The 27,666-nt window shown below is 42.1% G+C and overlaps 1 protein-coding gene and 2 pseudogenes across 3 annotated transcripts; 1 reads left to right on the top strand and 2 right to left on the bottom strand.

The window, feature by feature from the left end:
- Positions 1–2,991: 2,991 nt before the first annotated feature.
- On the top strand, positions 2,992–4,223 carry LOC308556313 (heterogeneous nuclear ribonucleoprotein K pseudogene; annotated as a pseudogene). The gene has a single exon. The product of its transcript is annotated as a heterogeneous nuclear ribonucleoprotein K pseudogene (transcript).
- Positions 4,224–10,173: 5,950 nt separating this feature from the next.
- LOC308556124 (ribulose-phosphate 3-epimerase pseudogene) lies at positions 10,174–10,653 on the bottom strand (annotated as a pseudogene). Its single transcript has one exon. The product of its transcript is annotated as a ribulose-phosphate 3-epimerase pseudogene (transcript).
- A 2,940-nt stretch (positions 10,654–13,593) lies between these two features.
- Positions 13,594–27,157, bottom strand: LOC308555564 (uncharacterized protein). The gene is made up of 4 exons (XM_081133989.1): positions 26,974–27,157; positions 18,072–18,198; positions 17,802–17,874; positions 13,594–17,396 (listed from the first exon to the last, which is right to left on the bottom strand). The coding sequence occupies exons 1-4, from the start codon at positions 26,974–26,976 to the stop codon at positions 16,091–16,093; spliced, it is 1,509 nt and encodes a 502-aa protein (XP_080990115.1). The 5' UTR covers positions 26,977–27,157; the 3' UTR covers positions 13,594–16,090.
- Positions 27,158–27,666: the final 509 nt, after the last annotated feature.

The following is a 27,666-nucleotide window of genomic DNA, read 5'->3' as shown; positions in this document are numbered from 1 at the left end:
TACTCCCTTGTAGGTAATTAACTGCTTTCTCTTGCTGCTTTTAAGATTCTCTCTTTGTCTTTAACCTTTGGCATTTTAATGATGATGTGTCTTGCTTTAGGCCTCTTTGGGTTCCTTTTGTTTGGGACCCTCTGTGCTTTCTGGACTTGTAAGTCTATTTCTTTCCCCAGGTAGGGGAAGTTTTCTGTCATTATTTTTTCAAATAGGTTTTCAATTTCTTACTCTCTTTCCTCTGCTGACACCCCAATAATATGAACGTTGGGCCTCTTGAAGTTGTCCCAGAGGCTCCTTATGCTATCTTCATATTTCTGGATTTTTTTCTTTTTGCTCTTCTGGTTGAGTGTTTTTGTTTCTGCATGTTCCAAATTGCTGATTTGATTCTCAGCGTCCTCTACTCTACTGTTGATTCCCTGTCAATTATTCTTCATTTCAGTTCCTGTAGCCTTCATATCAAATTGGTTCTTTATTATGTCATCGATTTTCTCAATTATTTTTGTCATACTCTTACTAATATCCTTGAGCATCCTTATAACCATTATTCTGAACTCTGTATCTGTTAGCTTGCTTGGATCTATTTCATTTATTTTCTTTTCTAGAGATTTCTTCTGTTCTTTCCTTTGTGACATGTTTCTTTGCCTCCAGATTTTGGCTGCTTCCAGGTGTTTGTTTCTGTGTATTAGGTACAGCTGCTATGTCTCCTGGAATTGGTAGAGTGGCTTTGTGTAGTAGGTGTCCTGTAGGGTCCAGTGGCTCAGCCTCCCCAGTCACCTGAGCTGGGCCTTCTAGGTGCTCCCCTGTGTGGGCTGTGTGTACTGTTCTCTTGTAGTTGAGCCTTGGTTGCTGTTGGTGTCACTGGGAGGAACTGACCCCCAGGCCAATCAGCTGTGAGGACCAGCTGCAACTACGGCCAGAGAGCTGCTGTGCTGGAGACACCCCTATGGAGCAGGATTTACTTCAGTGGAGCTTTGGTGTTTGCTAAGTGGACCCCTCGAGTGTGTCACTCGTGGATGTGGTAGGGCTGTAATCCAGCGTGGTCAAGTCTGACCACCGGGTGCACTGTCTCTGGGGCCTCCTGGGAGGTGCAAAGTCAGCCTCTGCCAGTGCCTTGCCCAGGGCCACCCAGCACGAGCTACACAGCAAACCGTAGTTGGCTGCTACTTGTGCTGGGCTTGGAGGTGTCCAGGAGAGGCCAAGCTATGAGCCAATGCAGCTGCCGCTAGTGCCAGGCCAGGGGCCACTTATCAAGCCCTATGGGACACGCTGCTGCTTGTTTGAGAGATTTTAGGAAAGTCCTAAGCATGAGGCTGGAGAGGCCACTTGCACAGAAAAGCCCCTGGAAATGGCCTGGATGAGCCTGCAGGTGGGGAGAGGCGGGGCCTCCGGGAATCAGGGGGCGGGGCCAAACGTGTGAGTCAGGTGCTGGCGATTCAAACATGGCGCCTGCCTGCCGGCTGTGTGCGGGGAGGACTCGCCAAAGGAGCCATGGCCTCCGCCAGCCCTTCTGCCTGGGAGGCAGCCGCCCCTCCAGCTCTCGCCCGGATCTCAGGCAGGTTAGTTCCTCCCCGAGTGTCCCAGGTCCTTTCAGGCTGCTGCCCGGCGCTGGGCTCAGAGGGAGCGTCCGAGTGAGTCCGTGCCGGGCCCTTTAGAGGAGCTGCTGGGGCTCCCGCAGCCTCAGCGACCCTCAGCCACAGTCCCCGCTGGTTTCACAGCCGGGAGTTATGGGGACGTCTCTTCCGGCCCTGGGCTGGGGCCTGCTGTGGGGCTGGGACCCCTCCCTCCTCCAGGAAACCCCCACCACCGAGATTCCCTTTCGGGTTTAAACAGCACAGGGTGTGGGCCCGGGGCTGCGTCTCCACGATTCAGCCCCGACCCGCCCGCCTCTCCATCCCTCCTACCGTCTGGGTGCTGCTTCAGTTCCCTGGTTGTGGGGCTTCTGTTCAGCCAGATCTCAGGAGGCTCTGAGTGATGGTGGTTCTGTATTTTAGTTGTAATTTTGAGGTGGTTACGGGAGGCGGCAGGTGCGGCTGTTCCCTACGCCGCCATCTTGTTTCCTCTATTGACCTGGTCTTTTCATGTGATAATAAGCACCTTCTTCCTGACAGAAAAACTTGAGTGTTTCCTGCTACTTGTAGCTGAATGTGATCCCTCAGTATGTTCTCAGTTATGTCTGATTGTGTGTGATTAAATGTATGTGCATTTTTTATCAAAGGAATGCTTCTCTTGTTTTATAAAAATATTAACTTTTACTAAGCCATCTAATGCTAACTAATATTGTGTTTTCACATAGTGAGAGGATATATAAAATCCCATTTTAATTATAGATTTTCAGATGAACATTGTTTTCTTTATTCCATCATACATTATGAATCAATATTGTCATGTACATGCAAGTTTAGATTTTTTCCATCAGCGAAATTATATTTTTTAATATTTTATAGTTAACATTTTTTTGGCATGAAACTCATTTCTTATTCTTTTTTTAAAATATGTTTTTATTGATTTCAGAGAGAGGAAGGGAGAGTGAGAGGTAGAAACATCAACGATGAGAGTCATGGATTGGCTGCCACTTCACACCCCCTCCAGGTATCAAGCTTGCAACCTGGGTATGTGCCCTGACCAGGAATTGAACTGTGACCTCCTGGTTCATAGGTCGATGTCAACCACTGAGTCATGCCAGCTGGGCTTATTTATTCTTAATACCAGAAACTCAAATCATGGTTTTTATCAGTGCACTATTGCCAGTTGCCTGCACGATGGCATATGTAGTGAAAAGAAGAGAGGTGTAATGAATTATAATAAGAATGACCACAGTCCTGGCTGGGTAGCTCAGCTGATTAGAGCAGCATCTCAATACACCAAAATTGCAGATTCAATCCTTGGTCAGGGCACTTACAAGATGCGATCAATGAGTGCATAAGTAGTGGAAAAATAAATGATTCTCCCTTCCCATCTCTAAAATAAAAAAATAACAAACAATGACCACAAACCACAATGCACTGTGAGTATAACAGTAACAGGGTGCTAGAAAGGACAGTGATTGGAAAAAGAGGCAATAATATTAAGGCTGTGTATAGACGACAATGCCAGTGTTTCAGTCCCAGGCAGCAGTGGCCCCAAGCCCTGCTGATATTGAAACAACTGGAGAAATTCTGAAGAAAATGATCCCTACGCAGGAAGAGGGTGTGCAGTTGCCATCACCCACTTCAACCAGCCAGCTCCCACTCAAATATGGTGCTGTGTAATGCCCAAATTACCAACACAATAAAGGAAGTGACTTTTCGACTTGAGACTTGATTCATCAGAGTCTGGGGTCAAAGGTGCTAAAATCAAAGAACATGAACTTTGAGGGAACACTCACACAACAGTCAAGCTTTTCCAGGAATGGTGTCCTCATTCCACTGACAGTTGTTCTTGGAGGAAAACCTGACGGGGTTGTAGAGTGCATAAAGATTATCCTTGACATCCTTGATGTTATGTCAGAGTCTCCCATTAAAAGGTTCACAGCCTTATGATGCCAATTTTTACAATGAAGCATGATTATGGGGCCTCTACCATGGTGTTTGATGACCGCTGTGGATGTCCCATGGGATTTCCCATGCAAGGAAGAGGTAGTTTTGACAGAATGCTTCCTGGTTGGGGTGGCATCCAATGTCACCATCTAGAAGAGATTATGATGATACGAGCCCTCAGGAGGACCTCCTCCCCCTCCTCCTGGACGAGGTAGTGGGCATAGTAGCAGAGCATGGAATCATCATCTTCCACCACCACCACCTAGAGGAAGAGATCTAATGCCCTAGGACATAAGAGGAAGACCTGGAGACTGTTATGATGGCATGGTTGGTTTCATTGCCAATGAAACTGGGACTCTGCAGTCGATATATGGAGCCCTTCAGAATGGCAGATGGCTTATGAACCACAGGGTGGCTCTGGATACGATTATTCCTATGCAAGTGGTTGTGGCTCATATGGTGATCTTGGTGGACCTATTATTACTACACAAGTTAACTATGCCCAAAGATTTGGCTGGATATATTATTGGCAAAGGTAGTCAGAGAGTTAAACAAATTTGTCATGAGTCAGGAGCTTCAAGCAAAATTGATGAGCCTTTAGAAGGGTCCAAAGGTCAGATCATTACTGTTACAGGAACACAGGACCAGATACAGAATGCACACTCTTTGTTGCTGCAGAACAGTGTGAAGCAGGATTCTGGAAAATTTTTCTAAGACTAGTGAAGAACTGCAGGAGTCCTGCATCTTTTTTTTTTTTTTAACCTGCTTTTGTTTTAAAAGTCAACATTCCTCTGCTTTATAGGTGTTCTGCATTTGAAGTGTAGTGAAATCTTTTCTGTTCACCAGATGTAATGTTTTGGTTCCTTACAAACAGGGTGGGTAGAGGATGTGTGAAAGCTAATGTTGAAATTTGGAAACAGCAGCAGAATGAGTGAATTTTAATTTTTGTTCATTGTTGGTCATTAAAAAGGAAAATTCCCCCGTGTAATTGTTCTAAACACTTAGCTTTGTGGTCACTGTAACATTGGGGGTGGGGGTGTACAGGGAGTAAAAGTGACAGTAGTCCATATTGTCCCTGGCATCTATTCAGAGCAATGTGCTGAATGTAATGCTCTTTGGTAAGAAACATTTTATGGTTTTTAAAATATATTTAGCCCGGCCGGGCGTGGCTCAGCGGTTGAGCGTCGACTTGGGATCCAGACGATCAGGGTTCGATTCCCGGTCAGGGCACATGCCTGGGTTGCAGGCTCGATCAATGACTCTCTCATCATTGATGTTTCTAGCTCTGTCTCTCCCTCTCCTTTCCTCTCTCTGAAATCAATAAAGATATATTTAAAAATATATATATATAAATAATTTTTAGTGAACCCGGGGGAAAAAAAAAACTTCTTGTAGGGTTTTGGCTTGTGTTCAAGGGTTTGGTTTGTGTTCAAGGGTTCTTTCATTGGTGGTGATCATAATCATTTCCTACAAGGTAAAAGCGATGCAGTAGAGCTAAACTTAATTTGTAAGAAGCCCTAGTTAGTCACATTAGGAAGAAGGGAATATTAGTGATTTTTATGATTTGAAACTTGATTGCATATTGTGATATGTGTCTTAATATTTGATTTCATTTTAGGTAGGGTGTTAATCCTGCCCCCTAAAGGGCTTTTGATAAAACAAAAGATAACCCATAGAAAATGTCTTTCACATGACACACGGGTCTTCAAGGTAGGGAAAGAAATCCAAATACTCAATCCCAGTATAATAACATTGTTTAGATGCCTCAGTCACAAAAGGAAAATTTGTACACCACCCCCATAGGCACTAGCAGTAGAATTAATAAATAAACACAGTATAGTCTTAAAAGAGAAAAGTACAGAGCAAAAGAAGTGAATGGGTAGTTTCTGTTTGAATATGTAAAGAACTTAGAGTCATCTTTCTAATTTTCAGAACAGGAAAAAAATGCTCAACAATCTGAAAGTAGACACCTCCTTTTACCATGAAATATTTGAGGTCATATGGCAAACCAGTGCCCCTAAATGAGAGGCTAGTGAATATGGAGAATTGCCACTTACTAAGACCCGAAGCCACTGGAGCCAGCAACCTCCGGGAACATGAAAACTAATAGATGAACCACTGGATGTATAATATGGAGTAGTTTGAAAGTTAAAAGATGTATGGGGGAGGGGAGAGGGTAGCCAATTTAATGCACCCTGTCCCCAAATTTGTGAATTTTCCTTGGAAGAGTCCAAAAAATTTTCTCACTATGAAGACTAGAAAAAAATTGCATCATGCTTCATGCAGGAAATAGGGAGAACATTTGACCTAGACACTAAACCTTGTGTTCTCTCTAACGTAGGCCATCCCTCAAAGAAAACTACTTTGCCAAAGCCCTGTCTCATTGATGAAAGTACAGTCAGACAATTCCCAGATCCTTCATTTCCCCTCTGACAAAAGGGAAGGAATAACTGCTAGAACCAGCTCTGATGATCATAGTTCAGAGATTCTGTCTCACCAAAACATTACAGATACTACCATAACATAAGAGAACATTTTCCCACCCAAATATTTGACCAACATTATCAAGAGGGCTTCAGTGTAAAACCAGTGGATTAAAACAGAGCTAAAGATCAGTCTTTCCTTAAGGTAGAGTTTCTAGGGATGTCCAAACGCACCAGAGGAGAAAAGCAGGACACTTACAGGATACTGAAGCACTTAAACTGACACCTACAGCAAACATTGAACATAGTCTAAGGCCTAGTCAAGATTTTATAAAACCTTACATAAATGACAAACTTAGCTTAAATTTGACTGCAAAAATTCACAAATATGTGGAAGTTAAATAACACACTCCTGGACAACCACTGGGTCAAAGAAGAAATTAAAAGGAAATTTTTTAAAAAAGGCATCTCAAGACAGGAAGAGAGTGGCCAGTGGTGGTGTCGGCAGAGGCAAGCAGGGGCCAGTGGAGGCCAGCATTGCGTGGGCCACCATGGCCACAGACAAGTTGGCCAGCAAGCTGAGTCGGTGGCTGAAGACAGTGGGCGAGGGTGGCAGCTGGGCACTGGCCGAGGTGCTGGGAGCAGGATGAGTTGAGCGTCCAGCTGCTGTGGTGCACCGATCTCAATGAGAGCATCTGCAACCCCAGTGGCTCAGCCACTGTGTCTTCAATCCCTACACGGAGTTCAAGGAGTTCTCCAGGAAGCAAGTCAAGGACATGGAGAAGATGTTCCAGCTGTAAGATGCCAATCCAAATGGCTTCATTCATCTGATACATCTGAAGTTCCTGACGGAGAAACTTGGAGCCCCCCAGACCCACCTGGGCATAAAAACCATGATCAAGGAGGCCCTGGCAGGGTAGCTCAGTTGGTTAGAGCATAGTCCCCATATGCCAAGGGTGCGGGTTTGATCCTCGGTCAGGATACATACAAGAATCAACCTGGCCCTGGTCGGTGTGGCTCAGTTGGTTGAGCATCCTGCCATGCATGGAGAGGTCACGGATTCCATTCTTGGTCCCCGCACATGCCTGGAGTTGCAGGCTCCATCCCCAGTAGGGGGTGTGCAGGAGGCAGCCCATCATGTTTGTCTCTCACAGATGTTTCTCTCCCTTTCCCTTCCTCTCTCTCTAAAATCAATAAAAACTTATTTTTTTTAAAAAAATAATCAACCAATGAATGCATAAATAAGTGGAACAAAATCGATATTTGTCTCTCTCTGTAAAAATAAAAATAAATTAAAAAACAATTAAGGAGATGGAGGACTGCAGAGGCTGAGAGCAAGCTCAGCTTCTGGGAGTTCCTCCTGATTTTCCGCAAAGTGGTGGCAGGGGAGCTGCAGGAGGACAACGGTGCACATGCCGGCCAGTTGGCCAGCCTCCCCCACATAGAAGGCTCTGCAAAGGGCATCAAGGGGGCCAAGAGCTTCTTTGAGGCCATCAGTGTGCCCAGGCACTTGGAGGAGATCCAGGCAGGGCAGCAGCGGAGGAGAAACAAGCGGAGGAGATAAAGCCAAACAATCGAATCTGCCTGACTCACTTGTTTGCAATATTTGCTCTGTTGCCTTGGTCTGGAATCAAACCTGCAGTATCTCTGAGGTATTCCTATAATATTGGTTAATACAAAGTTTTGAAAACAAGAAATGTTAGCTCTACCACTTTGTTTTTCTTTTTGATTTGGCTAGTCTGGTTCTCTTGCAGCTCTCTCCAATTTAATAAAACAGCTCGCCAGTTTGTATAAAGGAATCTGCCAGCACATGTTTTAATAGGTATTGTGTTGAATATCTAGATCATTTAGGGGAATTTACCATTTCAACAATGTTAAGTCTTCTGATCCATGAAAGTGGAATATTTTCCCATTTATTTATACATTTATTTATTTTGACATACTTTGGGAGTTTTCAGATATGTATAATCTCAATATAATGAACTAATTAAGGCAAGGGGGTGTCCATTAAAGCCAAAAGTCTGTTACATAATAAAGTAGGTTTTTGGAGTGCATATGTTAAAAAATTGACAAATTAGTTAGTATACCTGGTTTTACTTATGTAGACACATTTGTGTAATTAAAGTATGAACGAAAAACTTATTTTCACAGAAAAGTTTTCTATATGTATTACTGTAATTTTATTTATTTTTTTGAAAATTATCTTTATTGTTGAAAGTATTACAAATGCCCTCCCCTTTCCCCCGTTTGATCCCCTCCCCTCTGTACTCCTCCCCCCAGGCCTTCACCACACTATTGTCTGTGTCCATGGGTTATGCATATATGTATGTAAATTCTTATGTTAATCTCTCCCCACCCACCCACCTCCACCTTCCCTCTGAGATTCGCGTCAGTCTGTTCCATGCTTTCATGTCTCCCGATCTGTATTACTGTAATTTTAAATTTGTATTGAATACGTCTAGTAAATTCGTGCATTCACCAGTCACCACGAGTAAACAAATGCACACAGATGGGGCGTGGCTTAGCACACATTGGAACAAAAACGCATTTAAACGGCTGCAGAAATCAGGCCACCTGTGTGTGTGATGCAGTGTGATCACGATGCAATGTGATCACATGGTAATCATTCCCCGAACTTTATGAGCAGTGACTCTTGGATTTAAATATGTATAGTTATAGATATGTAATATTTTATGTTGGCAAAACTACTAGTGTTTCTTCCAACATATGGCCTATTCCATAAAACTTGTTAAAAATAACAGTGAATTAATAACAAAACCCCCTGTTAATTTAATTATAAGTAAATCTTGGTTTAAAGCATTTTAAAATTAACTGGTGTTTTCAAATATGACATACAGACCAGAAATTTTTTTTTAATCTCTACCAGAGCATATTTTTTCCATTGCTTTTCAGAGAATGGAAAGGGAGAGAGAGAAAGACAGAGAGAAGGAGGAGAAACACTGATTGCCTCCCGCACACGCCCCACCCAGTGCTGGGGAACAAGTCTACAGCCTTGGCCGAATCAAACCCAGGACCCTTCAGTCTGCAGGCTGACACTAACCACTGAGCCAAACCGGCCGGAGCAGGTGTTGCATTTAAACCTTTCCCAGAGCAGGGACAGAGTTGGCTTGAGCTGGGAAACTTAAGAGCTGGATATGGCCTCAAGACCTGCTCTGGGAAGAATGCTGCTGATGCCCAAGGATTAACTTAGGACGTACCCAGGCTGACCTCCCTTGTGGAGACCTGTTAGACGCCTGTTTCAGTCTACAGCATTTCCGCAATATGACTCAAGAAACCTGGTGTCATCACAAAGGTGGGTGCCAGGAGCCCCATCGCTGTCTCGGCAGTTTGAATGAGGGCAGATGCTGCCCTAGAGGGTGTTTGCTAAAGTCAAACTCCATACCAGGAACTCCTGTAGTGTCCTATGTTCTTTCCCCAGACCTTTCAGTTCTTTCTAAGGAGGACCCCAAGGTTGAGGAAGGAAGTGTTACACATGTAGCACTCTAAGTTTAGGACAGTTTAACATTCTCCCAGCATGTGAAAACATTTTTGTTGTTTTATAGCATTTGTAGTATTTACACAGTGTTTCAAGAGTAATTATGAGTTTTCACAAATATATAGTTACACCACAATCAAGAAGGAAAACAATCCATTTCACAAAGGAACATAATCATGGTGCCTGTTTATACTGAACCCACCTTTATTTTTTAAAGATAGTTTTATTACCTCCTTTCCAATCTTTTTTTTATATATATTTTTTTATTGATTTCAGAGAGAGGAAGGGAGAGAGAGAGGGAGAGTTAGGCATATCAGTGATGAGTGATTGATCAGCTGCCTCCTGCATGCCCCCTGCTGGGGATCGAGCCCACAACCCAGGCATGTACCCTGACCTGGAATTAAACCGAGATCTCCTGGATTATAGGTAGTTGTTCAACTGCTGAGCCACGCCAGCTGGGTCTGAACCCACCTTGATTTTTTTAACTTTAATACAGCCATATTTTTACTGTTTATAAAAATCAAGTCTCCCAGTAAAAATGGTATTTCACCACACTAATCTTTAAATCGCATCACTAAGCTTCTAACCTCCTGGAACATTCTGCACAACAGATGCCAGTCACCAGAATGAGTAATTGCTCAGAAAAGCAGCACTGCCTCAACTGTGGTATGATTTGGTAGTCAATATTCTTGTTTTCCAGCAAAAGGATTTCATGAGCAGAAACTCTGGACTCCTTGTGCTTTCATCAATCAAGAGAACGTTTCTGAGCAGCTTCTAGGCAAACATTTCTTAGCACGTTGGTCACAGATCTGGGGTCTTCACTCCTCATAATGGCACTGCCAGACACAATCATGTTAGCTCCTGCCTCTGCACATTTATGGATAGTGTCAGGACCTACACCACCATCAACCTCTATGTCCAAAGACGGGAACTGGGTCCTCACCCAGTGAACCTTTGGCATCATATCTTCCATGTATTTCTGCCCTCCAAACCCAGGTTCCACTGTCATAACCAAGGCCTTATCTATCTGATTCGCCCATGGTGCCAAATACTCAACTGTAGTTCCTGGCTTGATGGCAAGGCCAACCTTCATCCCATTCTCCCAAGTGTCTTTAACCAAAGCCCCTGGGTTCTCGGTAGCCTCGCGATGAAAGGCATACTGATTAGCTCCTGCGACAGCCATTGGCTATACCCGCTGTTCCGGCCTCGCCACCATCATGTGCATGACAAAGAAAGGGTCCTGGCCAAGCTGCTTTCAGAGGCATTCTGCCACAGGGCGACCAAAGGTGACGCTGGGAACAAAATGCCCGTCCATTACATCCAGGCGCAGATAATCGGCCCCAGAGACCAGCATTCGGAGGCACTCGGCCCCTAAACTAGCCAGGTCGCTGTTGAGGATGGACGGTCCCATCTTGCCATGGTGCCAGACGCCATGGTTCTGGTTCCCAAGAGCAAGTTACCTCATGAGTCCAGAACCCACCTTTAAACATGGGTCTGTTTGAGGTTCCTATACTTTTACCTTTTCCAGGATGCCATAAAAGTGGATCACCATGTCGTATTTTAAGTCCTGTTTAGAAAGTTTGACACCACATTTGTAGAGGTACAAAATTATACAAGGCTAGCAGTGTTCTTCTGAGATTAAAATTTTTCACACTGCACAGTAGAGGGACATATGCCTGCAGAACTAAGAGATTCAACTATTATGACCTACATAAATTTGGGTAAGACTTGGGGTTAGCTTTCTTCATGTGCATGGAATGATGGGGCAGGGGATCATAGGAGATACCAATAATTATAAACCACATAGGCTCTCCACTGCTAGGAAAACATAAATTAGCACTGAAAAAAAGAAAAGGGACCTGGTCTGGATGTCCTTTGCTCTTCAATGAAATAAAAGCCATCACCTTTTACTCCACGTTCCTTAACATCTCCGGGAAGTGTAAACATGGTAATGATCCCTGAGAACAGCAAAAATGAGCATGGAAGGCTGTGTGCCTTCCACTGAAACAAAAAACTTCCAGCTACTCCTCATAAAAAGCCACAGGAAATTTCCCATTTTGAGGAAATCAAATATACTTCTGTTGCTGATATTCTGTGTCTGCAGTTCACCTCAAGTTTTCCTTAGCTCATTGTCTTCTAAACATTGATAGCTTCCTGGTGTTTTACCCAGGAAACCACATTGGACTTGCACAGGAATCACTCTACTCATAGAAAACCATGATGGGCTACCACTGGGCAGATGATTATAACTCTTAAACTGGGAGGAATTCAAAGGTTTCATAAGGTACACAAATCGTGTCAGTCTGAATAGCAGCAAAATATGCCATTTCAAAAGTGAATTGAAAAGTTTCAATTGGTGTTAAATAGAAATATCAATACCACAAATACCATGGCCTAAGGCACTGAGAAATCCATGCCACATACCCACAGCCATACTAATAATCAAATAGCACATGCTCTAAAACTTAGAACCATGCCTCTACCTGTCTGGAAAACCACTGTGGTAAATGCCATGAAGGCAGTATTTTGGTATTGTTGTCCATTGCTTAAACCCACACTTAAGGAGATCTAGTCTTTAACACGTATTAAATGGGGAAAAGATGATCAATGATGACAACGCCATTCACTGGTGCCCCTACCCCACATAATGAAGATATATAATCCACCCCAGTTCCCTACTGTCTCACCTGTCAGTGCTTCCTTACCTGCAATAGCTTTATACTTAAAAAACAAAGCTTTCTCATTTAAACATCTTTTTCCACAAAAACAGAAGCACCAGGAGTGCAAGAACTTTTTTCCTTCATACCTGTATATGCCCAGCCTAGTTGTGCTAAGTATGTGTGGCTCAGTGGTTAGACTGTCATGCAGCAGACTGAAGGGTCCTGAGTTCAAGTCCAGCCAAGGGCAGGTACCTTGGCTGCAGGTTCGATCCTTGGCCCCAGTCAGAGTGCATGTGGGAGGCAACCAATCAATGTCTCACATCCATGTTTCTCTGTCCTTCCCTCTCTCTGAAAAACAATGGAAAAAATAGCCTCAGGTGAGAATTTAAAAAAATAAAGTAAATTAGGTGTGTTCCATTAAACTGCCTGGCATGTGCAGTATGTTGAAAAATTAACATCAAGATCACACTTTCACCTGGCCAGGTAGCTTAGTTGGTTAGAGTGTTGTCCCAATATGCCAAGGTTACAGGTTCAATCCCAGGTCACACACAAGAATCAACCAATGACTGCATAAATAAGTGAAACAGATTAATATTTTTCCCTCTCTTGAATCAATTTTTTTCTTTAAGTAAAAAAAAAAAAAGTCATACTCTCAGTAAGACTCATTTCATTGGAAGACAGGCTTTGTTTTCTTCCTAGGTTTGTATCTTTGTCAATATTCCTAAATTTATAAACCTCAGTTGAATCATAAAGAAGGTAACAAGTATCATTTATCTTTAGGAGTATGTGATAATACATATATATTTAATAAATATATATATTTATTTAACTGAGGTACTTTTTAGAAATGCGCCCAATACACTATAGGAAATATTTTCCATATTTAGATAACAAGAAAAGCAAAAGCTGTTACAGACAACTGGTTGCTGGCCTTGCACTCCCTGCCAGCCCTAGATATATCTTGTTGAAAAGAAAAATGTCACACGTGTCCGTCATCACACGAAGCTACTCCATGGCCACAGTGACTCAGGATAAAAGCAAAGGCATTCACGTCTAGACGTGATGGAAGACAACAGGTTTCCAAAGAGTGAAAATAACAAACATTCCCCTTGTCTCACTATTATGATTTATGCGTCTTACGATTTAGGTTTAGTATTATTTTTTTCTGCCTTCTAAATAAAAATGAGTATCATCACCCAAGGTAGAATTAAATTCATTTCCTCTCAGAATCCAGTGCACAAAGATGTCTTGCTTCTCTCAATGGCAATCACATCATCTGTCACAAGGCAAAATACAACCAGCAATCCTGTTAGGTGTGGTTACTGTTACACGCCACAGTCACGTATGGTCCCTGGTCATTCCTATTATGTGAATTCATTTCATTACATCCCTTTTTACTACAGATGTGATTTGGTTGGTCTTTGGCTAGAGGGGACTAAGAAAACCATGGTGAAAGTTTTAAATATTATTGATGAATAAAAAAGAGGTCTGTGTCAAAAGTTATAAGTATATAAAATTAAAATGTAATTTGAGGAAAACATGTCTGAATTTGTACACATATAATTGTGAAACAATGTATAATTAAATGGAAAAAGTTACAAGTTGATCTGAAATTACATAATTACAATGGGATATTTAAATATACCCTGAGGAAAGAATAAACACAACAATAATCCTTAGCATAAGAGTGCTTGGGAAACAGTTAATAGTTCTTTAATAAGTACAGAAGCATTTATTGGAGGGAAAACGCACATAATTTTAATTACATACAACCAAAGATAACTGAAAACATTGGGAGGTTACACGCAGCTCTGAGTTACAGGAAACATCCAGACTGAGCCTGAAACGAAGTAAGTGCTGTTTCTCACCTGGAGGGACGCCTCAGACAGGGCCTGCACAGTGTGCAGAAGAACAAACTGTCACGCGGCTCCTTGGCACTGCGCCACTGTCGCTGTCACAGTGGGATCTGAATCACAGTCAGTAGTAATAGCGACAGGCCAAGGTGGTTACTAGTCAAATGAGACCTCATACAAATACAATCTAGAGAAGAGTGCCTACCCTTTACAAAACACTCTCAACCATGACAGTCGACACCTGTTGCCACCATATGATGGACACCTATGGGCTTGCAGGAAAACCCAACCTAGGCGGGACCTTTCCTGTTGACTTCTGCACACCTGGAAAGCTTGCACCTGACATCAATGAAGTGAAGGGGTCACTGGTGGTCTTCAGGATATTCTTGGCTGGCGGGGCAAAGACTGAGGAAAACTAAAAGCAAAGGTTCACAAAAGCTCTATGCTTCTGTCTGTCTCCTTTACACAAGTGGCTTCAAAGCCAGTCTAATCCTATTTCACTTCTGCACTCAAGTTAGGCCTTGGTGATTTCTAACACGCAACCCAAAAGGCAATAGGTTGTGGAAAATGTAGTTCACAACATTCGTCACATGGACATAACAGAGCCAGGAAGGGTCATCTCCAACTCTAGATCTTATTGTCCTATCACAGGTATTCTCTTCTTAATGCAAACTCCATAGTCCAAATCCCAGCCAAAAGCAATCATAAAAAGCAAAGGACAATAGATGAAACAATTCACATGGACTCGACTCTACAATGACCTTTGCTTCGTGCAAATACATGGCAAATATTTATTGAATAAAATAATACTAAATATCAAGTGTAACTGAAAAATTAAAGACATGTACCGACAAGGAAATGGAGTAAGGCTCTTCAGGCAATGAAAAGGCACTTTTGTGTTAAGATGGAATATATATGTGGGTGAGGCACATTCATTCAATACTTGACACAGGAGGCCAGCAGGAAAAAATGAACAAATATCCAAGTATCATTTTTCAATGTCCCTTTTCATACAGAACTACAAAATTCCTTAAGTTAAACCTGCCTGGCCAGCATGGCTCAACGACTGAGCATCAACCTATGATCCAGGAGGTGACAGTTAGGTTCCCGGTCAGGGAACATGCCCGGGTTACGAGCTCAATCCCTGTCAGGGGGTGTGCAGGAGACTGCCGATCAATTACTCTCTCATCACTGATGTTTCTCTCTCTCCCTCTCTCTTCCTCTCTCTGAAATCAATAAAGACACATTTAAAAAAAAGTAAAACCTACTTGCATATTAGTAATCCACTGCCATTCACCCATGGATGTAATAAACTTCAATACTGAAACACAAAATGTTTATTAACTGACTAAAAGGAAAAAAATACCTATAAACATGGAAACTCTTGTTAAAGAGAACCTACAGAATTATATTACTTCAGTGTTTATCTGCATAAGTAAGTGGAACACCATACGTAGGAGAATCACTTTAAGAATGAGTCCATGATAATGACCATATACGTCCAACATTTATAGCATTTCTTTCATGTTGTGAAATTTGGGGAGTATATGAATTAATTTGCACCAGGCTTTCAAGTACTAGTTATAGTAATATGATTTCCTTCCAGTGCAGTTTTCAAGCTACTCTGAAAGCATGTTAACAATTAAAAGGTTGTCTTCATTGTTCGTTATACAGTATCTATCTATCCAGTGTACATTCTCACAGGGTGCTGTAGCGCTATCAGGCAAAATGAAGGTTTTCCTATATTCTTTACATTCAATAGAATTCTCTCCACTGTTAGCTTTTTTCATGGCATTTCCAAGGAAAAGGGACAGCTAAAGGCTTTTCTATATTCTCTACATTTATACACAATCTCTGCATGTCATTCTTACATGTCCATGAACGGCTCTCCCACATTCCTTATATTCATAGATTTTCTCTTAGGCATGAGTTCTTTTAAGATTTTATAAAGAACTGAGATGACTGAAGAAGACCCTTCTACAATCTTTACATTGACAGGGCTTCTCTTCAGTGTGAGTTCTTTCATTCTCTAAACTGGGAGAAATTATTGCTTTCTAACACTCTTTACATTTCTAGGGTCCATCTCCAATCTGGATTATCATGTGATTGCAAAGCTGAGACAAATGAAGGTTCTCCCACACTCTTTACATTAACAGGGTTTATCTCTACAATGTTTTTTCACATGTCTACGGAAACTACTTGAGAAACTGAAGGTTTTACCACATTCCTTGCATTTGTAGGACTTTTCTCCACTGTGTGTTCTTGCATGTGCTCTAAAGTACATGGGAGAACTAAAAGCTTTTCCACATTGCTTACATTGATATGGTTTCTCTCCACTATGAGTGTTTTTGTGAATTTGAAAGTATTTTGGACAACTAAAGGCTTTCCCACATTGTTTACATTCATATGGTTTTTCCCCAGTATGACATCTTTCATGATATTTAAGGGAAGAGGGATAAATGAAAGATTTCCCACATTCCTTACATTCATGAGGCTTCTTTCCATCATGAGTTCTTTTATGATTTCCAAGATATCTGAGACAACTGAAGGCTTTCCCACATTCCTTACATTCATAGGGTTTCTCTCCAGTATGTGTTCTTTCATGAGTTCTAAGGGAAGAGGGAAACCGGAAGGCTTTCCCACATTCCTTACATTCATGAGGCTTCTTTACATCATGAGTTCTTTTATGATTTCTAAGATATCTGAAACAACTGAAGGCTTTACCACATTCCTTACATTCATAGGGCTTTTCTCCACTGTGCAGCGATTCATGACTTCGAAAGCTTTTTCGACAGCTGAAAACTTTCCCACACTCCTTACATTCAAAAGTGTGCTTGATCATGTGTCTTTGAAACATGGTGAGAGAACTCAAGGCTTTCCCACACTTCTTACACTCATACAGATTCTCTTGACTATGAGTTTTTGCATGTCTATATAAGATACTTAAATAACTTAAGGCTTTACCACATTTTGCACGTTCATAAAATTTTTTCCCAATATGAATACTTTTATGATTTCCAAGGGACCCTGAAGAACTAGTTTTACCACATTCCTTAGAGTCATAGGATTTATCATGCGTTCTCCCATGTTTATATAAGTTACTTAAATAACTGAAGGCTTTACCACATTTTGTACATTCATAGGGCTTTTCTCCACTGTGCTTCCTTTCATGTATTCGAATATATTGGCGATACTTGAAAGCTTTCCCACATTCCTTACATTTATAAGGCTTCTCTTCATATTCCTGACACTGGTTCAGTTGGGGTCCAGTGTGAGAGCTCATGTGGTTATTAAAGGATAAATAATGCATGAAGACTTGTCTACACAACCTGGATTCAGGCAGTTTTACTTCAGTAGGAGTTTTCTTCTTCTCATTATGATTTGGAATCTGGCTGAAGGTTTCTCTACAAAGACTACCATCCTTCCTTTTACAGAGACTTTCTACCATATGACTGCTGCAAAAATCAGAAGCATATTATTAATATTTTGTACATTCAGGACTTAAATTTATTAAGAGTGTGACAATGAAATTTTTATCATTTTCAAGGAAAGTGTGCAGTTTCTGTACATTCTGATTTTTTGAAAGTAGACATCCCAAAAGCTCGGAAACAGGGCTCAATCATAGATATTATGAAAACAGTAAAATTCATTAATGGTGTTTTTATATACTACTTCCAAATGTATTCATTTTTATGCACTAACAACTAGGTCACATTTGAGAAAATATTTTGATGAAAATATTCGCAGAATCAGTAAATTTGAAGCTTGACTGATATGACTGAATTGCCTGTTTTTAAAATTTGATTACATATTAAGCTTCTTTTGTGGGACATTGCTTTCTCATGCCAGGTGTGACTCACCTAAGATTTACTCCATAATTTTCATAGTGATCTTCACTGTCATGGTCATCACATTTTTCTTCCAAAATACATACTAGAAAAAAGCATCATAAATTATTAAAGAATATAAAAAATGGTTAGATTTGAGGTCCATGATGAAATGTGATCATGCCCAATTTAATTATCAATGTATTCCCTTTCCACATTTCAGCTCTTGAAACAGCACTGATGAGCAAGCAACATTAGTGTTCTAATTGGCTAAATAAGCAAGTAAGAAGTTGTCATCACTACCTATTGATGCCAGGTTCCAGAAGGTTTCCTGCATCACATCTCTGTAGAGTTTCTTCTGGGTTGGATCCAGGAAAGCCCACTCCTCCATGGTGAACTCCACATTAACATCCTCAAAGGCCACTGAGTCCTAAAACATCCCACACATGTATACAGAAGGATGGGTGAGACAGATAGCACTGGGGATCTATACATAATTCATTCGAAGTTCACATATGACATGTGGTCCCCAACATTCATTCTATGATTTGGGTGTCAGACTATTATTTATTGGCCACACTCACTTCCTCGTGAACACATGGAATTTATTGCTACCTTTTTTATTTTAATCATTTCAAGTCTTCATTGCTCTCTAATGTCAGGGTAAAGAGCACTTTGAAGATATTCTATACAAGTAACAAAATATATATGCACAGCTGGTGTGGCTCAGCAGTTGAACATCACCTATGATCCAGGAGACTGAGGTTCATTTCCCGGTCAGGGCACATGCCCAGGTTGCGGGCTCAATCCCCTTGAGATGGGGGCTTGCAGGAGGCAGCTGATCAATGACTCTCTCATCATTAATGTTTCTCTCTCCCTCCCTCCCTTCCTCTCTCTGAAATCAATAGACTTTTTTTTTTTAAACAAATATCAAAATATATTTCTATTTTAAGCAGATCGATCCCTGGTGACAAAACTCATTTCCTTTAAAACCAACATATGATGCAGCACTCCATGAAGCACACTGTCATATCTGCATGAAGTTTTAATGACTATGAATAAAATAAAGGCATGGAAACTTTCTCTTGTATTCGTAGCACAAACAGAAGAGGCCAGGAGGTCTGTGAAAATTCAACTTGTAACAAAATGCAATTGACCATATTGTCCTGGAATACTCCAGATTATTAGAAGTAGTCAGATCCACCTGACTGAAACTATTCTTGTGGAGGAGTATGAATTATAATTTGTTTATATAATATTTATTAATGGTCAGGTTGACCTTCTTTTGTCTGTCTCATTTCATGGAGCTAGGAAGTTATCAGAGTTAGAGCTCAGGCATGAGGAAGGCTGGTCAACTTAGACCTCTACAAAATTCCTATAGTCATGAGCCTCCAGGCTACTCCATACCAATTTTTAGGACACATAGACACATGCATTGAAATGATAAGATCACACACAAAAAAAGTCTTTCTGGAAGAACTGTAACAGTGTAACCTGGGCCTTGACCTTGAGGAACAATTTAAGAGTTGGCATGTGCAAGCCCATCATTGAAATACACAATATTTTCATGTTGAATCGGCACATGATTACAAAATACATAAGGTACCAGGGGTGTATTGAAAATATCAGGGGTAAAACTTTCTAAAGATTTGTGTAACCACTATGTTCTATACATGAAACTAATACAAAATATAATTAAATGTAAACTGTAATTGAAATGTAAAGTATAATGAAAGCATATATGGTGTTCATGGATAGGAAGAATTAATATCATTAAAATGTCCATACTACCCAAAGCAATCTATAGATTCAACACAATTCCTATCAAGATACCAATCGTATCCTTCACATAACTAGAACAAATATTCCAAAAATGTATATGGAAGTACAAACCACCCTAAATAGCTGCAGCAATCTCGAGAAAGAAGAACAAAGCTGGGTGAACCACACTACCTAATATCCAACTATACTCGAGGCCATAGTAATCAAAACAGCATGGCACTGGCATAAAAACAGACATATTGGTCAATGGAACAGAACAGAGATCCCAGAAATAAACCCATGCCTTTATGGTCAACTAATACTTGACAAAGGAGGCAAGAACATACAATGAATAGACTGTTTTAGTCTATTCGATAAATGGTGTTCAGGAAATTGGACAAATACATGCAAAAAACCAAAGAAACTAGACCAGCTTCTTACACCATACACAAGAATAAACTCAAAATGGGTTAAAGACATAAATGTAGCCCTAGCTGGTTTGGCTCAGTGGTTAGAGTCTCGGCCCATGGACCGAAGGGTCCCAGGTTTGATTCCAGCCAAGGGCAGGTACCTTAGTTGCAGGTTCTGCCCCGGTCAGGATGCGAGAGGGAGGCAACCACTCAAAGTGTCTCTCTCACATCAATGTTTCCCCCCCACACCCTGGCCCTCCCTTCAACTCTCTCTAAAAAAACAACAAAATAAAACAATTACAAAAAAATCAATGGAAAAAGTATCCTCAGGTGAGGATTAACAAAAGGGGGGGAAGGGGGATGAAAAGAAAGCAAAAAATCCAGATTATATGTTTTAAAACATGGGCAAAGGACCTGAATTGACACTTCTCCAAAGAGGACAGATGGCCAGTACACATGAAAATGCTAAATGTCACTAATCAGAGAAATGCAAATTAAAACCACAATGAAAAATCACCTCACACCTGTCAGAACAGCTACCATCAATAAATCCACAGATGACAAGTATAAATATGGAGTTTCCTCAAAAAATTAAACATGGAACTGCCTCCTGACCCAGCAATTCCATTCTAGGAAAATAACCAAATAAACCCAAAACACTAATTCAAAAGGAAATATGCACCCCTATGTTCATTGTAGCATTATTTACAATAGTCAAGATCTGGAAGCAGCAAGCCCTGCCGGTGTGGCTAAGTTGGCTGCACCTCATCCCCAGTACCCATAGGTTGCCGGTTCCATTCCCCCTCCTGGACATGCTGGGGTTGCGGGCTGGATCCCTGGTAGGAGTAGTGCAGGAGGCAGCCAATCGATCAATCAGTGTCTCTGTCTCTACCTCTCCCTTTCTCTCTCTCTCTAGAAATCAATTTTAAAATGTTTTTAAAAATTAAAAAAGAAAAAAGGTTTGGCAGCTGCTCAAGTGCCCACCAGTAGGTAGACAAAAAAAGCTGTGGAAAAATGCATTGTATTACCTTCTATTGCATGAACAATAGCCAATTCATTATAGATTTAAATGTGAAAGATAAAACTAGGCCACTTTTAGGAGTCACAGGTAAAATGATTTATTGACACAAGAATGGAGAGAATATTCTCATATAAGAAAATAAGTAAGTGATCAAGCTTGAGACTGATAAATTTAAATATATTAAATTTAAGGTAATTAAAAAATAAGCAAAAAAGGGGAAGAAAAGGATCTGTAATACATGCAATATAAAAGGGTTTCCAGAGTAAAAGTGGACAGACACATAATTTAAAAATGGAAAATGAAACAAAACATAATTAACAGAAGACAAAAGATCATATATAAAAAAAGTTTATTACTTCGGTATTAAGGGAATAGAAAAATAAAATATGTGGTAGGTTACATTTCATAGTGATCAAAACAAAATTAATCAATTTCATAATCTTGTGTTGAAGACCACAGTGAATAAATAATTAAATTGTGCACAAATGGAGGAAGTGTGGGGTGATACATTCCATTGCTGGCTGCCTATAAATGTGAACTTCCTATCTACATCCCTATCTACATCCCAGCAATTTTTTAAGGATGTCCACAGAATTTACTGCATATTTGCATGTGGATATTCATACAAGGGTGGCATAGAACTGATATTAAAAAGATCTGGCCCGGCCAGGCGTGGCTCAGCGGTTGAGCGTCGACCTAGGATCCAGGAGATTGGGGTTTAATTCCCGGTCAGGGCACATGCGCGGGTTGTGGGCTCCATCAATGACTCTCTCATCATTGACGTTTCTCTCTCTCTACCCCTCTCCTTCCCTCTCTCTGAAATCAATAAAGATATATTACAAAAAAAAAAAAAAAGATCTGGTGTAGCCTTAGCCAGTTTGCTCAGTGGTTAGAGCATCGGCCAGTGGACTGAAGGGTCCCGGGTTTGATTCAGACAAGGGCTCGTACCTAGGTTGAAGGCTCAATCCCTGGTCCTGTCAGGGCTCATGCGGGAGGCAACCAATTGCTGTGTCTCTCTCACATCGATGTTTCTCTCTCCCTCTCCCCCACTCTCTCTGAAATATCCTCGGGTAAGAATTAAAAAAATAATAATAAAAAGCTCTGGTGTAAAATGATACTGAATTACAATGTTGTATGCCAGAAATTTATATGTTATTAACCAATGTTAGCTCAATTTTTTCAACAACAAAAAAAGTGCTACAAACTGATTTTTAAAAAATCTGGAGGATTTATCAATAGAAAAATAAAGCAGAATATTGCACAATATGCAGTGTTACCTATTCTAGAACTGTTATGATCTCCTGCACAGGCAGGTGGATATCCACCCAAAATTTGGTTCAGATATATACACAAGTGACAACATACACACCTAGAGGGTATTGAAAGAGCTTGGCACTCATATGGAAATGTCTGGGGAGAGCAGGGCAGGCCTCTCCAGCAGGTGGGAAATGCCTTGAAAGAGCAAGGAAAGGAGCTTGGGTTTTTTACTGAGCTACAGGGTGGGTTAGGGTGAGAGTTCAGGACAGGGGTAGGGCTTTCTGTGAATTAAATCACTTGCCAGAACCAAAGGAAGAGCACCTGGACTTTATCAGTAGGTACACAAGTGGGGCACAAGGGGATGAAGGAGGGATAAAGGTTCACAGCTGTCAGTGGTAAACATCAAGAAAGGAGTCAGAGACACTGGTCTCGGGTCTGTCATAAAGCAGCTTAGTCCTCAGAAGAAAAAAGCCAAGAAACTTAAAAGCAACAACTGTTCTATTAGACGACTGAGGTTACAGGGTCTCCAAAATTAGAAGCGAAAAAAAGGGCTGCACTATTCAGTGGATAAAGAATGCAAAGGAAAGAAACACAAGCACTGGAATCAGCTTAGATGGGCAGCCTGCTTCCCCCAGGACAGAAGGAAAGCCACTTTCAGAAGGTCCCACATTCTAGACTCTCAAGGTTGACACAGAACCCCTGGAGCGGAATAGCCCCTCGGGAAGGAGGGGAGGGACACCTGAGCAGCCCCAGGAATGAAGTCTGGGAGCCCCAACACCTCCTCCCCCTGGGGATTAATGGAAGTATAGTGGGTAGTTAGACAGACAAGGGCAGAGCAAGGACGATGGACCAGATACAGAAAGTCAGCAGGGTGAAAAGCCCTGGATGCCTAGCAACAGACAATTGCAGGGTGGGACCTCATCCCCAGGGTGACATTTCCTCCCCTACCATATATGGCTGGTCCTTTCCTCCCTAGAGATAACATCTAGGCCTCAGTAGTATTTCAGCTCCGGGCCCAGAAAAGCAGCAAAACCAGTCACAGCTGACCTCACAACCAGCTGCACTGGATAATGACCCTCTGCCCTGGTGGAGACCAATCAATCAGTGGAGACCCTGACCCTGAAAGGACACACCAGGAAAGCTGCTGGATAGTCTATTGAGATCTTCCCCTGGGACCTCCCCTAAAATACCCACCCGAAAAACCCTAAGGATGGAGGGCCAGAGATCCCTTTCTCCTCCCCACCAGGCTTGTCACCTTTACCTTCCTCTTCTAACCTCCAAGGGCCCTTCTTTACCTCTATAAATTATTTTCTAAGCCCATTTCTTCTAATTACTTCTTCCACCTCTGTGATTTACCAAATACATGTTCTCTTATAGTTTGAGTCTTGGCTCTGAATTGTTTCCTAGCCAGAACCCAAGTACCAAGGTTGCTGAACCCAGGTCCCCTCTGACCCCACCAGTCTAACACCTGGTGCCCTTCATGCCAACAGAAATGCTCCCTCTCAGGCCTCAGCTCACAGTGGGGAAGTGCTCAGCTGGATTCAGTGTAAGGTTCTGACCCCAATGAACTCCAAAACTCACAATCACTAATCCAGGACAGACTCCTGACTTTCCTATACTTTCTCAATGTGCAGGAATTACACTGAGTGCACCTACACTGTGGATGAAAAAGTCCCACCTATGTCTAGAAACAGGCCCAGGGGACCCACAACTAAAAAACCCCAGAAGGGGCTTCACCTCCTCCCCCATGTGCACCTACACTCCCAGCTTTCCAGGGCTGTAGCTTCTCATTGTAAAGGTTCCTTCCATGGTGGGAGGTAGGACACCTGCAGCGGGAGGCTCCCCAGGAAAAAATCAGTGGCCCTTCAAGTACTTCCTTTTGCAGGCTCAAGGGGGAGGGCGGCTTCCTTAGCTTAAAGTAACTGGCCTCAGACTTCTGCTCCCACTGAAGTGGCTCTGGGCCGCCACTGATGTTTTAAAAGACACAAAGTGAACGTTAGAATAATCAGCAAAGTAGCTCAAACCCAGTGTTCACGTGCAAAGGGGGAAATAAAACTGTGAGGCACTTTGCAGGCTCAACAAGAAAATCAACAAGTATCTACTGCAATGCAAAAAAATAAAAATTAAAAAAAGGATGTTATTATTTCTATGGCAAATTTTGTTTTATAAACTATTAATCACACTTCAACACATCTGGTCTAAATCCTGAAAATCCATTGACTCACTCAATATAAAGAATAGGTCTTTCAATATTCCTACCCCCACTGGGAGGAAAAAAGGGGAACAAGAATTTAACACCTGCAATGTAACAATGACATATTTTATTTCTCTGAAAGTCACCGCTCTCTGGCACCTTTGGAAATATTTTATACTGTGTTTCAAGTTGCAGTGATTAAATAAATTTGTGTTCATTGAAAACCTGAGACTAAAATAAAGTGAATACATGTTTAAAGGTGACAAACTCGGGGAGAGGCAGCACTGATCTAGAACACCCAGGAAAGTTACCCAAGAGGAACCACTCAAAGGCCTTCCCATAGGACCCCTGTGCCCAGGAAAGGTCCTGGATAAGAGAGGGACAAAGATTTTATGCAAAGTAGTTCCACATGGTTATTAGCAACTGTTCTCTCATGTAAAATATCCATATACACAAAATAAATCTTTTAAAAAGTCACCCATTGAGTGTGGGAAAATAATAAACAATGAAAATATTGAGTCTGTTTTATTAAAAAAAGGGACAACAGGCCCACAATGGATCACTTGTGTTAAGTAACATAACGAAAACAAACTTAACATAGTCATGAGCCACATAACAAGGTATGGTCAACAACAGACCCCATATAAAATGGTGGTCCTATAACATTATAACAGATTTGAAAAATTCCTATCACCTAGTGATGCCGTACCCACCATGATATCACAGGGCAACGCCTTACTCAGATGTTTATAGTGATGCTGGGGTAAACAAGCTCACTATGCTGCCAGTTCTATAAAAGTATAGCACATACAATTACATACAGTACATTATACTTGATAATAAACGACTATGGTACTGGCTTATGTGTTTACTATAATATACTTATTATCTTTATTTTAAAGTGTACTCTTTCTACTTAGTAAAAGAAAAGGTTGCTGTAAAACAGTATGCTGTTTTTTGCAGGCAGCAGCCTCAGAGATCTTGTGTTTGCTGTGTCTTTCGATTGCATCATTTTCTCCTGTGCTTGATTTAATCTGTTGTATAAATGTCGTGGCCCAAGTGCGCAGTGTTATAAAGTCTACAGTACTGTACAGTGTCATCCTAGGCCTTCATATTCCCTCACCAACCACTGCCTCATGCAGAGCAGTCCCCAGTCCTGCCAGCTCCGTTCAGGGGAAGTGCCCTATACAGGTGTACCATTCTTTATCTTGTACACCATATTTTTTACTGTACCTTTTCTATGTTTAGAATCACAAATACTACTACTGCATTACAATCGCCTACAGTATTCAGTACAGTAACAAGTTGTACAGATTTGTAGCCTAGGAACAAAAGGCTTTATATATCATATAGCCTAAGTGTGTAGTAGGCTACACCATGAAGGTTTGTGTAAGTGAATTGAAAACAACAAAATTGCCTAAGGTGTACTCCCCAGGCTGAAGGGTGTATGACTATATACTTTTTTAAAAATTGAAATGTGTTTTTATTGATTTTAGAGAGGAAGGGAGAGGAAGAGAGAGATGAAAGAGAAACATCAATCGGCTGGCTGCCTTCTGCACGAACCCTACTGGGGATTCAAGGCTGATACCCCTGCATGTGCCCTGACCAGGAATCCAATGGGCCACCTCCTGGTGCATGTGAGGTTGCTCAACCAACTGAGCCACACCTGCTGGGCGTGCCCAACTATTTTTAACTGCAGTTTAAACCTCTCCCAGGAATAAAATTTTAAACCAATCGCTCTGGAACTTCCTGATCAACACTAATCTGCCTAGTAAGACTCCTGCGGTTGTTCCTTCTCCTAAGGAAAGGTGACCTTGCCTGAAACAATCCTTTCTTTTCGTTTGCTATTAACCTCTTAGTCACATTACATTTCTGCCTATTTTAAAAACCTTCCATTTCATACAGCTCCTCTGAGATTCTATTTACTAGCTGGGAAGCTGCCCCACTCATGAATGGGGAATAAAGCCAATTAGATCTTCAAATGTACTCAGTTGGATTTTGTGTTGTAAACACTTTGAAATGCACCACAAAAGCAAATTGTTGATAAAGACGCTGTGACTCAGAGACGGGAAGATGGTGTTTGAGATTCGGGAGAGATTGGAAATGCAGGCTTTTGTCGCAGAGCTAGGCCTGGAGTGGGTTTCAGACCTGGCTCCACAAACATGAAAACTCAGGAGAAAACGGGATCCTTCTGGGGAGAAAGGAGGCACAGGGGACCCCACAGACCACAGCTACTCCCATGCACGAACCCCGGAGACCAGTGACTGTCCCAATGGCCCTCCCGGTGGTCATCACACCAACTGGGGAGACGCGGGAATGTCGGTGCGGAGCTGCCCAGACCCGCTCGGGAGCCGAAGGTCCCCGCGCAGCAGTGACAAACTGGACGCCGGCGTCACGCCTCGCGGTCAGTCCCAAACTGCAAGCCCGAGGGGACGGAAGTTTGAGCGGAGCCTCCGGGGGCCTTGGGTCCGCAGACTCCGGACCTGACAGTGGAGAGACGGTCGCGCCGGGGCGACTGGACCAGCCCCTCCTCCCGGGCTCGGCACCCGGCCGCGCACTCACCATTTCTAGGCTGCCTGGGTCTCCCTGAGTCCTTCCTCCAACTCCCACGACCCGTTCGGATCACAGGTGGACAGATGAGGGCAGAGCAACGTGGGACTTTAAGGCCAAGGGAGAGCAATCCCAGCGCAGTGGCAGCGAGAGGCCCTTCCGCAACGTTGCAGAGCGTAGCCACACCCACCGCCCCACAGTAGCCACACCCACCGCCCCACAGTAGCCACACCCACCTGCCCACAGCTACAGCTACGACAGACAGTTTGCAAGACATCGCCCCCTGGTGCCTGACTTACACAGGCCTGAGCCCAAAGCACGCAGAGCTCCTCCTGTCCGGGGACATTTGCATTGAAACGCGGCGCTGAAAGTCCACCAAGGAACTGTGTGGATTTGCCAAAAAGGTGCACGGGTTCAGGTACCAGGGATGCATTGGATGGGTAGATATCCTTCCACAATTATACAGTCAGATTCCGAAAAGGTGCATTGTAACCAAAAAGAAGTCATCCTTTCCAGAAGGGAAAAAAATGACTTCTGGGTATTTAGAATGGTTAGCTTTAGAAAATGTTCCTGACATGAAAAAATTTCTCCACCATAAAAAATACAAGTGGATCGTTATGATTTCTCACTGGAGATTCAATCACTCCCTGAGGTCATGAGCCACCCCTTTCTTGTGGCTACACTGTTTAATCCATCAATAATGAG

This window comes from Miniopterus schreibersii (genome assembly GCF_964146895.1).
Source record: "Miniopterus schreibersii genome assembly, chromosome: 4".
NCBI classification, from domain to species: Eukaryota; Metazoa; Chordata; class Mammalia; order Chiroptera; family Miniopteridae; genus Miniopterus; species Miniopterus schreibersii.
This window is presented reverse-complemented; position numbering and strand designations above follow the sequence as displayed.

Bases quoted from the DNA above. Each gene is read 5' to 3' on its own strand.
- LOC308555564 (XM_081133989.1), bottom strand. The intron at 17,875-18,071 runs GTAGTGATGACA...GCTTTTTTCTAG, and splicing joins CTGGAACCTGGCATCAATAG to TATGTATTTTGGAAGAAAAA. The intron at 17,397-17,801 runs GTGAGTCACACC...TGATTTTTGCAG, and splicing joins AATTATGGAGTAAATCTTAG to CAGTCATATGGTAGAAAGTC.